At 37.8% G+C, this 14,626-nt stretch overlaps 1 protein-coding gene across 3 annotated transcripts in view; it reads right to left on the bottom strand.

The window, feature by feature from the left end:
* Positions 1–14,626, bottom strand: part of LOC126356284 (transcription factor IIIA-like) — a 99,277-nt gene that overhangs the window by 45,380 nt on the left and 39,271 nt on the right. For all 3 annotated transcript variants that reach the window (XR_007565624.1, XM_050007160.1, XM_050007159.1), the window contains exons 6-7: positions 5,880–6,003; positions 3,326–3,431 (exon numbers count right to left, since the gene is read on the bottom strand). Coding sequence is in view for 2 of the 3 variants with exons in the window: in XM_050007160.1 (XP_049863117.1) it covers positions 3,326–3,431; positions 5,880–6,003 (230 nt within the window). In the remaining variant the exon portion in view is untranslated. The remainder of the gene's footprint in view (positions 1–3,325; positions 3,432–5,879; positions 6,004–14,626) is intronic.

Raw genomic sequence — 14,626 nt, 5'->3', positions numbered from 1 at the left:
TCCACAGTCAACGTCTGTCTTCAGGAGTTCTGGAAACCAGGGTGATGCAAAACTTTTTTTTGATGTGTTACATTCCACAATATCAATTACAAGGTCAACTTGTGTCCTGCTACTGCAGTAGAAATTCCTTTAAAAGCCACTTCAAGAAGCAAAACCAAAACAGGGTTTGGTAAAAAAAATTTCAAAATGGACATATTTTTATGATACACTGCAGACAACTGTAACTTTTAATGATAACAAAAGAGATCTGTTTACAATGTGAACATATGTTCTAGATACTCCTTCATTAGTCATTCTTAATAATACAACTGTCACGCCTTCCTCAACAGATTGTTACCTCTTTGTAAGTGAGTAGAATGATTGTGGTCAAAAAACTAAGCACAAAATATTCAAGTATATTTCATAAAAATTCAGTTTTTGTTTATGTGAGAAGGTATGTTTCCCTGTTTCCATATATAAGTAGTAATCTAGTAATGTATTGTATTTACACGATTATCACACGATTATATAATGCTTTTTCCCAAATTCATCATTTGAGAAATGTGGGGGTTGTCTTGTATTCACAGATTAAGCTACTGTTGCCGAGTTGAACATTGTTAATATGGGAGTTATCTTATATTGATGGATGAATCTTTGAGAACTGGCGTCATGTGCAGATTTATTTTGAAGAATTTGAAAGGACAGGGATGGGCAAATGATACATTCTATCAGGCTTGAAACATCCCAATACACCAAAGCACTCGATACAGTATCAACCTCGCTCGTGTTCTCATGCGACATTTTTTACTTGGACAGCACTAGCACAAGATAGTATTAACTACCCACTACAATAATTTATTGCTTGGCTTAAAATTTGACAATTTTGTGACATACAGGAGGGAATAGAATTGAGTTCCATCATCTTATAAACTCTTTCTGCATTTGAACTGGTTTGAAATAGAAATTTTCATAAATGTACTAGTATGATATCATAAACATTTATGGAGCTATTTAACTAAAGTTAACACTCAAGGGCAAAAATGCTACCGTAAGAAGACCACCACCACATCAGCATTTTATTTGGTTATGAGAGTCTGCTGTGGCAATTTACCAAGCGAGTTTGCAAATGAGAATTTAAGTTGTTGTTCACCTATTAGAATACCGGATAAAAACGTTACCAGCTTTAGAAGATAATGGTGACATTCAGTGAAACAAGAAAGAAAATTAATCCAGTCTATCACAAAAATAAATTACAGTGGCAGCACCTGTCACGGAGGCAGCACCAACAGACGTCACTAGAACATGGGATGAGCGAAAGTTCATGAACTGGACTGAATCATAATTGCAATCTTTTTTTTATGTATTGATTGATGATGTTATATATGACCTGCATCCTAGAAGATATTGCAGCCCGTGTTTCGCAGTTGATCATTCACAGCACTATGGAAGGATTTCAGGGAGAACAGTGACACCAGCTTGGCTGAAAACCATTATGAGTGCAGGGACGGGAGTGGTGTGTGTGTACAGAAAATTTTGTAGTCCTGCCAACAATGGGAATCTATACCGCATACTTTGGCTTTCCATTAACTTCTGCGACATTTATACTTGAATTAGCCTGAACCCATTTGTAGCTGGAATTGAACTGACTTTAAAATTGGACAATTACTCAACAAAAGTAGATGTTTCTGCAGAAGACAGTGAATGTCTAGATAGAGGCCAGTGGCATATTTAATGTGTTTGGTCTTGTAATATTTTTGATGTTCACTTTTGAGGTTATGTTGGGAATGAAAAAGGATGTGCCAGCTGCTGGTTCCACACAGGCAACAAGATAGCAGTGGGCAGACAACATGTTTGGCAACAAGAGAATGTCACATTCTCACATCAGTATAGAAGCGAAATCTTGCTATGTTTTTGGAACAGGGAGCAGCTGTGTTCTCAGGCCGTACCGTAACCACAACCTCAGAAATCACAACATACTAGGCAAAACAGCAAAATACTTGCAACAACAAAGATAAATTTAATATCTGTGCTATTCGGATATTAACAGTTATTCAAAGTAATGATACTGTAGATAACAACCTTAATAAGCAAAAAAGTTAGTGAAGATGAAAATTAATGAAGGCCATTTCATTTTCTTAATTTTATTTCTCCTTGCGTTATCAAAATTTAGACAATTAATAAATAGCATGACGTTAGAACATAGTGTTCAGCTTTGGAGCATCCAGTATGTGCTCAAGACAGGGAGATGAACTTCCTGCATGTTGCTGGTTGCAGAGTACAGCCACGCACACTGGATATATAATTCCAGGGAAAACATGCTAGTCACCATTTCAGAACATGTAACTTTCAATAACACACAACTTCAGCAGACCGCAATACAAGATTTCTCCTCCATGTCACAAGTATATCCAGTCAAAACTGCATGGTTACTAAATATTATGGCATCTCAACTTGGGATTTACTACTTATGGGCCTCCTCGTACTTGTGAAGTACGTGGAACACACATCATTAGAATGTAATAATTTTAGTGAAGTACGTGGAACACACATCATTAGAATGTAATAATTTTAACAGAGACCAGTACATACGTATTAGAGCAGTGGAACAGGTTCTGGATGCTGGAGAAAGTTAAGGACGACTTGATAGCTATGAGCAGCATTGAATGTAGTACTGACTCTTTGCATTCTGCAATGACATGTGGACCTGCAGCAAGCTACAGCTGCTGATTACCAATAAATTTGCCTTCCAATGTAGGTATAATTTCCATCTACCTATGGACTGTTCTTAATTTTGCTGCTTCACACACAAAATGGGGGATTGCCCAGATAATTTATTTAATTTGAAATGGCTTGGAAAGTGACATTTTTATTCACATTGAAGGAATTCTTTGAATGTAAAAACCTGTAAAATTTGCATTGATGAAATTTATGAATCTGCAAACACAGTGATAATACAAATAATTAGTGTCTTCTGAGTACGTGGTAGTATTTAAAAGTATTCAGTAACAACAGCAGCAGTCAGAATTAAAAGCAGCTATTATTTTTAAGAATTTTTCCAGTGGAGAACCATAGGACTAATGATATATGTATCATACACCGAAGTACTCTGAACATCAAGTTCATGTTAATATAGAGGATGATTGATAGGTCATCGTCATCATCATCATCGTCATCATCATCGTCATCATCATCAGTTTTCTGCTATATTAGCAGATCCTATGCCTCTCCATTTTCTGCGATCCATTGCTTCCTTCTTAAGGCTGCTTTATGTTGTACCGTCCATCACATCACCCAGTATCTGATTGATAGGTATAAGGAACCAAATGAATCCATTTGTACAGTATACCTGACTACTTAGTTGTCTTCCACAGCCAGGATGCAAGCACGGATAATTCTTCTTATCATGACATGCGTGGATATGGTGGTCCAGGTTCTTCTTTTCAAAATAGTACCTGTGCAATTTAAATTGTAAAATGTTTTTATTAAAACAATAAATTAATTTTTATGAAGAAGTTAGACAGTAATGAAGGAGTTTCTTAGCAGATAATCAATTCACTCAAAGATTAAAAAAAAAAAAAAAAAAAATTGTTCAATTATATGGAAAAACCAACATAACATCAAAGCTTCAGAATTGTACTTTGTAGTTATATAATCAGTTCCACATAAAGGAAACCTCATTCGTGTCAACTACAACAAAAATATTTTTTTTTAAATAAGTTAAATACCCCAAAATTTAATCCAAATTAGTCAGTCCAATAAACAGAGTCTTCCTTAAGTTCTTCATCCATACATACCAGAATGTCAGTATTGTAACAGACGGGGCAGGGGGAGAGGGGGGGGGGGGAGGGAGGGAATAGGCACAAATTGGACGTCACAATTCACTATTGTGTCCACTTTCTAATCAACTTGAACACACACACACACACACACACACACACATACACACACACACACACACACACACACACACACACACACACACACACACACACATTGTGGTTACAAATAAACTATTTAAGAATCACCCTGTTAGTCTAGAAAGTTTTGAGACTGGATTAATAAAATATACATTTCAGGTGCCCTGCATAGTCTTTCTCCAACTGTTTAGAATGTATGAAATGTTCATACTATCACGTAAAACTGCCAGGAAAGACTTTCTTTGGTATGTTGTTCACTCATGCATCTCATTCGCACTTTCTTCGATCTTGGGGAACCACTCCCATCATTTTGTCATGTTTTATAATTTATTACAAGAGAAAACAATTTTATTGATATCAGTATTCAACACAGTCACTCTGCTTTTCAATGTACTTGGTAAACCACTGCGAACCTATCTGATACCCTCTGAAAAAGTGGTGTTCACTAGAAAAGCGAATTAGGAGGAGAAATATAGACATAAACTGTGCTCAAACTGCGAACAGAAAAAACATGCAGTTATGGGTTATGCCTGTTCCTTGGCCTGTTCTGTCTCAAGTCGTACGTAAACAAATGGCCTCGACACGCAGGGAAAATACATTGGAGCATGAAACACAGAGTTGAATCAATGGCCTCAAAGCATTTTTAAGTGGACCAAACAGATGAAAATCTGATTGGGTGAGACTGAGATAGTAAGCAAATTGCTCCCACACCTTGGAACAGGAAGAGTTTGATCAGAGTGGGCAGCAGTATGTGGACCTTCCAATAATCGATCTTTAGTTTATTGTGAATTGCATGCTTCAGTTTGTTTAGCAGCGTATCACTGTAACATTTACTGTTAACCTCTTTTCCAGGTAATGTTCCAGGATTGGTCACCCTGAGTCCCAAAATCTTCAAGCATAACTTTTCCTGCAGATGACAGTCTCTTGAATTTCTTTCTGACTGGAGATGCAAGGTGCTTCCATTCCATGCCCTGGCATTCACTCTCTCATTCAAAGTAATGAATTCGTGTGTCAGAAATGTTTCACCTTTGTTAGCATGACAGTCCAGTAGGTGCTGACCTATTTTCACATGGTTATGTCTGTGCACTTCGTCTGTTTTGGAACCCATCTCCCATAGACTTTGTGAAAGTTGAGCCTGTTATGCACGATTTCATATGCAGAAACATGACTAACCTGCATGTGGTTTCCCAAATCACCACCAACCACTCGTGTTATTCACACTCAATACAGAGACTTGTTGAATATTGGCATCAATTTTTGCCATAGCTGAACATATTGCTCTTCGTATTCTTCGCACTCATTTGATCACTTTCATCTATTAAGTCCATAGGCAAACACTTCTCTGTGGCAAAATATTGTCTCTCTACTGTACTGAACTGAAAGTTTTCTATGACTTGCTGCTCCTGGGACACTTCCAGACGACAAAAAACTGATTATGGAACAATGTTTGTCTATGGTGCAAACAGACAGTGGTGTGGCCATCTTTACATCACAGTGCAGATTGAGTTAATAACACTGCGGTGTACCACAGGTGAAGAAGACGGTGCCATTTAGCACCTGGTTAGTGCACAAAACCATACAGCCAACCTAATGACTATCAGGGAAAAACTGCAGATAGTTATTTACTTATCTCCAAATCTCATTGCCTGTGATGATTTTTTTGAAAAAAGAATTTTCCACTTTTTCCATTTCAATTAATTGTGGCAGGATAGTTTTGTGAGATTCATGATATGCAGGATAAACTTCACAAACATATTTCTCTTCTTCAAAATATTTTTGAGAATGAACACTTGTCTGCGAGGTGTTAAGTTCACTGCTCTAGAAGTCATTTATACACCAGGAATGAAATAAGCCTTGGAACTTTTTGGACAGATGGCATATAATTACTATTCCCCAGATTTGTATGAATAAATAGTTATGTAATTTCAATCCTAAATTACAATATTGCTTTCTGCAGTGAGAGAAATCTGTGAAGCTACTTACCTGCCACAATTGTTGTAAGGGCAATAGATCACTTCACGTTCACTTGGATCTTGATGTACCATCACATGTGAACGGAGGCGTGTCTTATTGTAGAATACTCTTCCACAATGATCACAAACATATTCTGGAAAAGTAACAACAAGAATCTATCTTCCACACTTTTCAAAATTACTCGACATGAAAATTTATTTTCAAATTCTGGACTACTACTGCAACAGTCCCAACAATTGCTTTAAAAAGCAACACTAACCATAAAATAAACCAGCCGACACCTTGTTTGAAGAATCTACTTGCATTTCCAACACATAAAATCCACATAGGTAATTTGTCTTTCAAACATGATGATAATCTCTCTCTCTCTCTCTCTCTCTCACACACACACACACACACACACACACACACACACACACACACACACCCCAAAGTACGGTAAATTATTCCATCCAACTGAAACTGTATGTCTTAAAAGAATAGTGGCATCACTGGGTTGTCAACAGAAAACTCATTTTCCCCAGCATATTCCTTTCTCATATGACCTTGAGGAGACTGAGTGTCAATGTAATGAGAGAAGAAGCTTGCTCAGTGCTGACTGGATGAGGTGCAAGGAAGGGATTTTTAAAATTTTCATTGAAACATTTGATAGGTATAATGGAAACAGGACTAATATTTTTCTAAGTATATGAATACTTAACAGGTGATAAAACAATTTCTCAACAAGAAGGGACTCAAAGAAAACATGAAATGTAAAGAACTGACAAATGAAAATAATAGAAAGTCCTTTAAGTAAGAATACCCTTTCCCAATTTAGAACTGGCGAATGAAACTGAATTCCCATCCCCCATGAAAACAGTTAGGTGTCGCTACAATAAGACAAAAAAATAAATAAATAAAATAAATAAATAAATAGAAGTAGTAGGAACCTTAAAGATGCTCCTATGAACATAGCAATTCTAACAGAAACATTTTTAATCGAAACTGGCAACACCCAGAATTTTACAGCATCAAGCAAAACATGGCAACAGTGAAAGACCCACAAGAAGAACACCAGTCCTCACAAATTAACACCAATAACCAGAACTTCCAAACAGGAACATACATCTGACAGAAATGAAAAACATTACAATAACATCAGCATACTTCCAACTGAACAAAACAGCCACTGACATAACAGGTGAAGTAAACGATCTTTTCACTCAGATTAAAAATAATAAACAACTATTTATAGCAGGAGACAAATTGCAGAATGGATATACAAAACTATTCAGAAGGATATTCCTCTGGAAATAAGTATCTAAGGAAAATGGCAAAAAGCATAAAGAAAGAAGTTACAGGCACTTTCGAGAACAACAGGCACCAGGAAAGTGGAAGCAAAATCAAATAGCATAAAACAAACTGAAATGCAAAAGAAGAGCTCTCCTAAGACTTACGTCGAAAATCAATATAAGACAATTCTAAACGAAAAGAAGAGAACATTCTGGGAAAGAGAAGGAAAGAAACTAGTGGTGGAAGCCACATGAGACCCATATACTGCCCTAAGCCCCAGAAAATCACGCAAAACACATTAAATTAATATGAAAGAATGAGAGACGCACTTCGACGACATACTGAATGAGGAAGGACTAAAAGAAAGACAAGAGGACAAACAGGAGTTATTGCCACATACAACTACAGAATGGGTCCCATTGGCCACAAAAGAGGTCAGTGAATATTCAAAAAATGCAGCCCAAGTACAAAAGCCAATCTGCACAAAAAACTACAATAAGTGCTTAGAAACAGCCTCCATTCCATAACAGTGCATACAACCGACAATAAAAGTGCTATATTAAAGGGAGAGCCATTAAGTCCTCTGTTACTTATTCTTGCAGCAGAAGAAGATGTAAGAATACCCAAAGGGAGGATGTAACATCATACACATACGGAGACAATACTGTAATAGACTCAAAGGACATTGTAAAACTACACTAAGCAATAAACAACATGGAAGATTGTTGCACTGAATGCGGCTTCAAAATAAATGTGGCAAAAACAGAAATGATTGTGCTCACAAATGGTGGAAGAGAATCTGTATCAGCTGAGATCTTCATAAGGGAGGGAAATCTGAAAATTGTACCAGACTTGAAGTAAGTGAGGTCCAACACAAGTGCAAAATGTTTCACAGAACACGTGACAGAGAAACTAATGCAAGCAATAATGACTATCCGTGAAATAATTCACATTCGACGCCTCAGCCCAGAAACAGCAATTCCATTATTCAGAGCCAAAATCTCACCAATACTGCTGTACACCATAGAAACCATCAGACAACATCTCACAGTGAAAAGCCTAGCGACATTATGAAGAGTAAAGATGACCTACTCAAAGAAAGCAACTGGAGTGTCTAAAACAATGCAATCTAGATTTGTATACCTCCTAGTGAGGGAATTGTTCATCACTGAGCACCTGTGGACAAACCTGATGCATCGGAAAAATCTACTACAAACACTGAAGGAAAAAAGATAAGACATAACCACAGAAGTTTACGCTACAGGTGCCCTGATTGACCGAACATGGAAAAAGGAAAACTTCCAAGACTAGACATGTGTTTACTAGAGTGGCAGTCTGTGGTTTCCACCACCTTTCTTGCAATAACATTTCATATCATAAACCAAATGAAATGTGCGAGTGTAAATTGTGTCATCAAATATGTAAACATTACCATACAGAACTCTGTACGAAAAGGACAAGGTCAATAAGTGGATATGCAAATCGCAACATGTACTTTGAACTTGTATGGCTAGTTGGCTGAAATAAATTATTACATTTTTTTCCATATCTTCCAAATGAGATGTTTGGCCACCAAAAAAGTTACAGAGAAACAAGATGTCCAAATCATTGTGACCAAAGTCTTGTAATTATTTTTGGAATGCATTATGGATGATGTGTGTGTTGCACATGCCGAAATCAATCAATTTTTTTTTTCCCTAACAGGGACTCATTCATATGATGATTCACAGTTTTGTTAACATTGGGTCCATCATAACGTATCATCTACATCTATACTCTGCAAACCACCGTGATGTGTATGGCAGAGGGTATGTCCTATTGTACTGATTAATAATAGCTTTGAACGAAAAAGCTGGGCATTATTCAAAATTTCATTTAACTCAGTAAATATCACCAGCAGTTGCTTTACCAATGAAGAAACACTGTAGATTTGTAGTCAATCATTTGTTTAAAACTGGACCAGTATTTAACGACATTTTGAAGCTGTTTCATTGAAGCCGTATTCACAATTTCAGAGAGAGAAATGTGTTCCTGCAAAATTATCCACAAACTGCTTTTTAAAATATGGAGGCATAATCCGCATTACTTCAGGCAGGGGGTTACTTCATAGTCTCTGATGTTACTGAATTTAGCGTATGTTAAAATTCATGAGTAAGTAAGAAACATGTATTTCTTTTGTTTTCTCCAAAAAAATTTCCTCTCCCGAGACACACGCCTCCAAAGATGACACTGCAAACACCATTTTGAATATGTGAATTTCGGAATTTTTTTTAAAAATGCTGTACCTCTGTAACAGTTCTAGATATTTTGTTGGAGTTTTTTATTTGAAAGATAATTGCTTTATGCTTACAAGGTATTCTCTATTTGGAAATAACTGCCAAAGTTCTTGTACTGACGCCTTTTGAATTTTTTGAAATAATTTACAGAATTTTTTTTCAGAAATGTCAATCCAGAAAAGTTAGATTTTTTTCTGCATATTAGTACTGTGTAATACTATATTCTCTGTAAAGGAGAGCTTCCACTTTTAAGTTGGACAGGTTTTATTTTAAAAAATCATTTTTTTTAACTTTCCAGGGTAATGTATGTCTTCACTGAAGTTGTTTCTTACTAATTTCTTTGTTACAATGTTTATTTCTCTTGTCTTTGTTGCAGTTATTTCTTCTTATTTCTTATCACTTTCTTTGTTGCAGTTATTTCTTTTCACTTTCATTGTTGCAGGCACTTCTTGTTGTAGTTTCTTGTTAGTTTCTCTGTTGTGGTTGTTCAGTGCAGGTTTCTGTATTTTAGTTGTTCAGTGCTACTATGTTTACTAAAGAGGCTTCTAAGAAATCTGAGACCATCCAGTGAGTTCTGTGTTTTCGTGTCAAATTTGCCACTTGACACAGTTACAGTGTGTTTTGTGAAAAGGATTGTTTGAATTGTTTGAAATTTCTTCTGACCGGGGCCACAGAAGAGTGAAGTGTGCTGACTATTTGCAAATATGCAAAAGCGTGATTAAAAAAACTCAGACTTTGTTCATGTTGGGGATAAGTGTTCTCATTTGAAGACTGTTCCAAAGTGAAGATGTTTCCAGTGATGACTTTGTGTGTTCTAAATGTTTTGACAGAATAATAACAATGATAGTATCTGAACAAGGTGAAGCATTCCATGGTGCAGACGACACAAATTTTGCATCAATTGAGGAAGACTTAAATGCCCTGAATCAGTCAACTACAGAGGTAGGTGTTGGTCCAGTTGAGAAACCGTGGCAAGTGAAGTAGTGTCATTAAGCTCTACGCATCAAGAAATCACAGAGAAATTACTAAAGCTATGGATGAATACACTTCAGCAAAAACTGACCACACTCTTCAAAGCAGAAATTCCATCTCCAGAAGAAAATGAACCAAAGCACTCTTGTACCTCTTGCCTGGAATTTTTCGCAAATATCAATTCAGCTGTTGAATATTGTGCATCCTATGGTGAAAAGGTGTAAGTTTTAACTATTATTCCAGAGACATTTTCACAGAAAACAATTTTGAACCACATTCCATCAGTATCAAAGTACATAGTAAACAAGTCAAGAAATGTGAGGGCTGTAAACAGAAGTCTTTGGAAGACCAGATCCCTAATATGGCCACCCTGTAGAAGCAGCTGAAGTTCAAATAGTGCAGTCATTTTATCTAGAAGATAAATGGGACTGTTCTTGGCAGAGTGCCACCAAAAAACACACTATAGCTGTAACAGTTGAAGGTAAAGAAGATGTGAAAGTGAAGGGGTACATGACTCGCAGTATTAAAGAAACTTTTGCAATTTATAAAAGCACCTATACAACTTCACATATTGGAAGATCAAAATTTTATGCACTACGACCTAAGTGGGTAGTTCCACACCCACCTAGAGATATCTTTTCTATGTGCACTACACGAATTTTGAACTTTCTACAGCTACATTTATACTCTGCAAGCTACCCAACGGTGTGTGGCGGAGGGCACTTTACGTGCCACTGTCATTACCTCCCTTTTCCGTTCCAGTCGCGTATGGTTTGCGGGAAGAACGACTGTCTGAAAGCCTCCGTGCGCGCTCGAATCTCTCTAATTTTACATTTGTGATCTCCTTGGGAGGTATAAGTAGGGGGAAGCAATACATTCGATACCTCATCCAGAAACGCACCCTCTCAAAACCTGGCGAGCAAGCTACACCGCGATGCAGAGCACCTCTCTTGCAGAGTCTGCCACTTGAGTTTGCTAAACATCTCCGTAACGCTATCACGCTTACCAAATAACCCTGTGATGAAACGCACTGCTCTTCTTTGGATCTTCTCTATCTCCTCCGTCAACCCGATCTGGTACGGATCCCACACTAATGAGCAACAGTCAAGTGTAGGCGGAACAAGTGTTTTGTAAGCCACCTCCTTTGTTGATGGACTACATTTTCTAAGGACCCTCCCAATGACTCTCAACCTGGTACCCGCCTTACCAACAAGTAATTTTATATGATCACTCCACTTCAATCATTCCGCACGCATACTCCCAGATATTTTATGAAAGTAACTGCTACCAGTGTTTGTTCCGCTATCATATAATCATACAATAAAGGATCCTTCTTTCTATGTATTCGCAGTACATTACATTTGCCTAGGTTAAGGGTCAGTTGCCACTCCCTGCACCAAGTGCCTATCCGCTGCAGATCTTCTTGCATTTCGCTACAATTTTCTAATGCTGCAACTTCTCTGTAAACTACAGCATCACCCGCGAAAAGCCGCATGGAACTTCTGATACTATCTACTACGTCATTTATATTTATTGTGAAAAGCAATGGTCCCATAAGACTCCCCTGTGGCACACCAGAGGTTACTTTAACGTCTGTAGACGTCTCTCCATTGATAACAACATGCTGTGTTCTGTTTGCTAAAAACTCTTCAATCCAGCCACACAGCTGGTCTGATATTCTGTAGGCTCTTACTTTGTTTATCAGGCGACAGTGCGGAACTGTATCGAATGCCTTCCGAAAGTCAAGGAAAATAGCATCTAGCTGGGAGCCTGTATCTAATAACAAATAAAGTGAGTTGGGTCTCACATGATCGCTGTTTCCAGAATCCATGTTGATTCCTACAGAGTAGATTCTGGGTTTCCAAAAACAACATGATACTTGAGCAAAAAACATGTTCTAAAATTCTACAACAGATCGACGTCAGAGACATAGGTCTATAGTTTTGCGCATTTGCTCGACAACCCTTCTTCAAGACTGGGACTACCTGTGCTCTTTTCCAATCATTTGGAACCTTCCGTTCCTCTAGAGACTTGCGGTACACGCCTGTTAGAAGGGGGGCAAGTTCTTTCACGTACTCTGTGTAGAATCGAATTGGTATTCCATCAGGTCTAGTGGACTTTCCTCTGTTGAGTGATTCCAGTTGCTTTTCTATTCGTTGGACACTTATTTCGATGTCAACCATTTGTTCGTTTGTGCAAGGATTTAGAGAAGGAACTGCAGTGCGGTCTTCCTCTGAGAAAAAGCTTTGGAAAAAGGTGTTCAGTATTTCAGCTTTACGCGTGTCATCCTCTGTTTCAATGCCATCATTATCCCGGAGTGTCTGGATATGCTTTTTCAAGCCACTTACTGATTTAATGTAAGACCAGAACTTCCTAGGATTTTCTGCAAGTCTGTACATAGAATTTTTCTTTCGAATTCACTGAACACTTCACGCATAGCTCTCCTTACGCTAACTTTGACATCATTTAGGTTCTGTTTGTCTGAGAGGTTTTGGCTGCGTTTAAACTTGGAGTGAAGCTCTCTTTGCTTCTGCAGTAGTTTCCTAACTTTGTTGTTGAACCACAGTGGGTTTTTCCCGTCCCTCAGTTTTACTTGGCAGGTACCTGTCTAAAACGCATTTCACAATTGCCTTACACTTTTTCCATAAACACTCAACATTGTCAGTGTTGGAACACAAATTTTCGTTTTGAGCTGTTAGGTAGTCTGAAATCTGTATTCTATTACTCTAGCTAAACAGATAAACCTTCCTCCCTTTTTTATATTCCTATCAACTTCCATATTCATGAATGCTGCAACAGCCTTATGATCACTGATTCCCTGTTCTGCACTTACAGAGTCGAAAAGTTCGTGTCTGTTTGTTATCAGTAGGTCCAAGATGTTATCTCCATGAGTCTATTCTCTGTTTAATTGCTCAAGGTAATTTTCGGATAATTTCTTGTGATAATTTGAAGAACTTACTGGAGCACATGATGTACAATACCTCGGTTGGGCATGTGAACTCATTAGTAGTCTGTGACGTATAGCGAGAGACTTGTTTGTTTCAAAAACTTCCCTGGAAAGGGAAACCTGTCTTGACAGCTACTTGGCCTGGAAGACGCAGCAGGTAACTCTGCAGAAATTACATACGCGACACAGGAGGAAAATAAACTGATTAAGAAAACTGTTACCTTGAACAGTTTCATTCATGAACTTGGTAAATGGTCAGTGAAAGCAGTGACACATCAGCATCTGAAGAAACTGCAACAACAACACATTGCAGAAGTGAAAGGGTGCGTAGAGGCTAAAGAACTATGTTTAATGCTTCACTGTGACTTTGCTCAGAACTGGTCTGTAACCATCTCACAAGAAGCACAGTGGTATCATTGGAGTAATGACCAGGTTTCAATTTTCACACAAGTAACGTATTTTCAAAACAAGACCACAAGCGTTGCAGTTATAAGTGATGACACAGGACATGACTCAGCACATGTGCAAAATTCTTTAACTGCAAACAGGAGCAGAGAAGATGATCATTATTTCCTATGGTGCTCCTAATCATTTTAAAAATCGTTACCAGCTGTTTGAATTGAGTAAATTGTTTGTGCCAACTGACTGGGTATACAATGCTACTGGTCACAGGAAGGGGCCTTGTGATGGTGTAGGAGGCCAGCTGAAGCACCATGCTGCAAAACATGATCTTTCCAGACCAAATACATCTGCGATTCAGAATCCTGAGGAGGTTTTTGCGAGTCGTGGAATCTTACACCTCCACAGCCCACATTCTTTTGTCTAAAGAAGAAAGCGAAGAATTCTGTGAGTAGAAAAAAAGGAAAATGGTCCAAACAAACTAATGCAGTGAAAGGAATTCAGAAGACATTTTTGGACTCAAAGTGATGGGCGAACTCATACTGCATGCACTTTCAAGAGCAAGGAAGAAGAAATTTCATTGCCACGACATGGACTTGCTGCAGGATATAGGTTTCCAGCTGAAGGACAGCAACAACAGCATCAGTGCTCACTAACTCTTCACAATGTTTCGAAGATTGTAAGAGCTCCAGTTCCTACTGGTTCAACAGGAAGGCATCATTCAATATCAAAGGAAGATACTGAAGCAGTGGAACACATTTTTAGTTCACTGGCTCGCTAATTTCAGTACAAAACAGAGTGCACAGAGGTTGTATAAATTGAAGCCTTTAAGTCTTTGGATCTTTGACATACATTTTGGAACCATTTAAATTGCTTAAAACATGAGTCTC

The sequence above is a fragment of the Schistocerca gregaria genome, chromosome 3 (assembly GCF_023897955.1).
Source record: "Schistocerca gregaria isolate iqSchGreg1 chromosome 3, iqSchGreg1.2, whole genome shotgun sequence".
NCBI lineage: Eukaryota > Metazoa > Arthropoda > Insecta > Orthoptera > Acrididae > Schistocerca > Schistocerca gregaria.
Note: the sequence above shows the minus strand (reverse complement) of the source record. Positions and strands in the feature narration are given on the sequence as shown.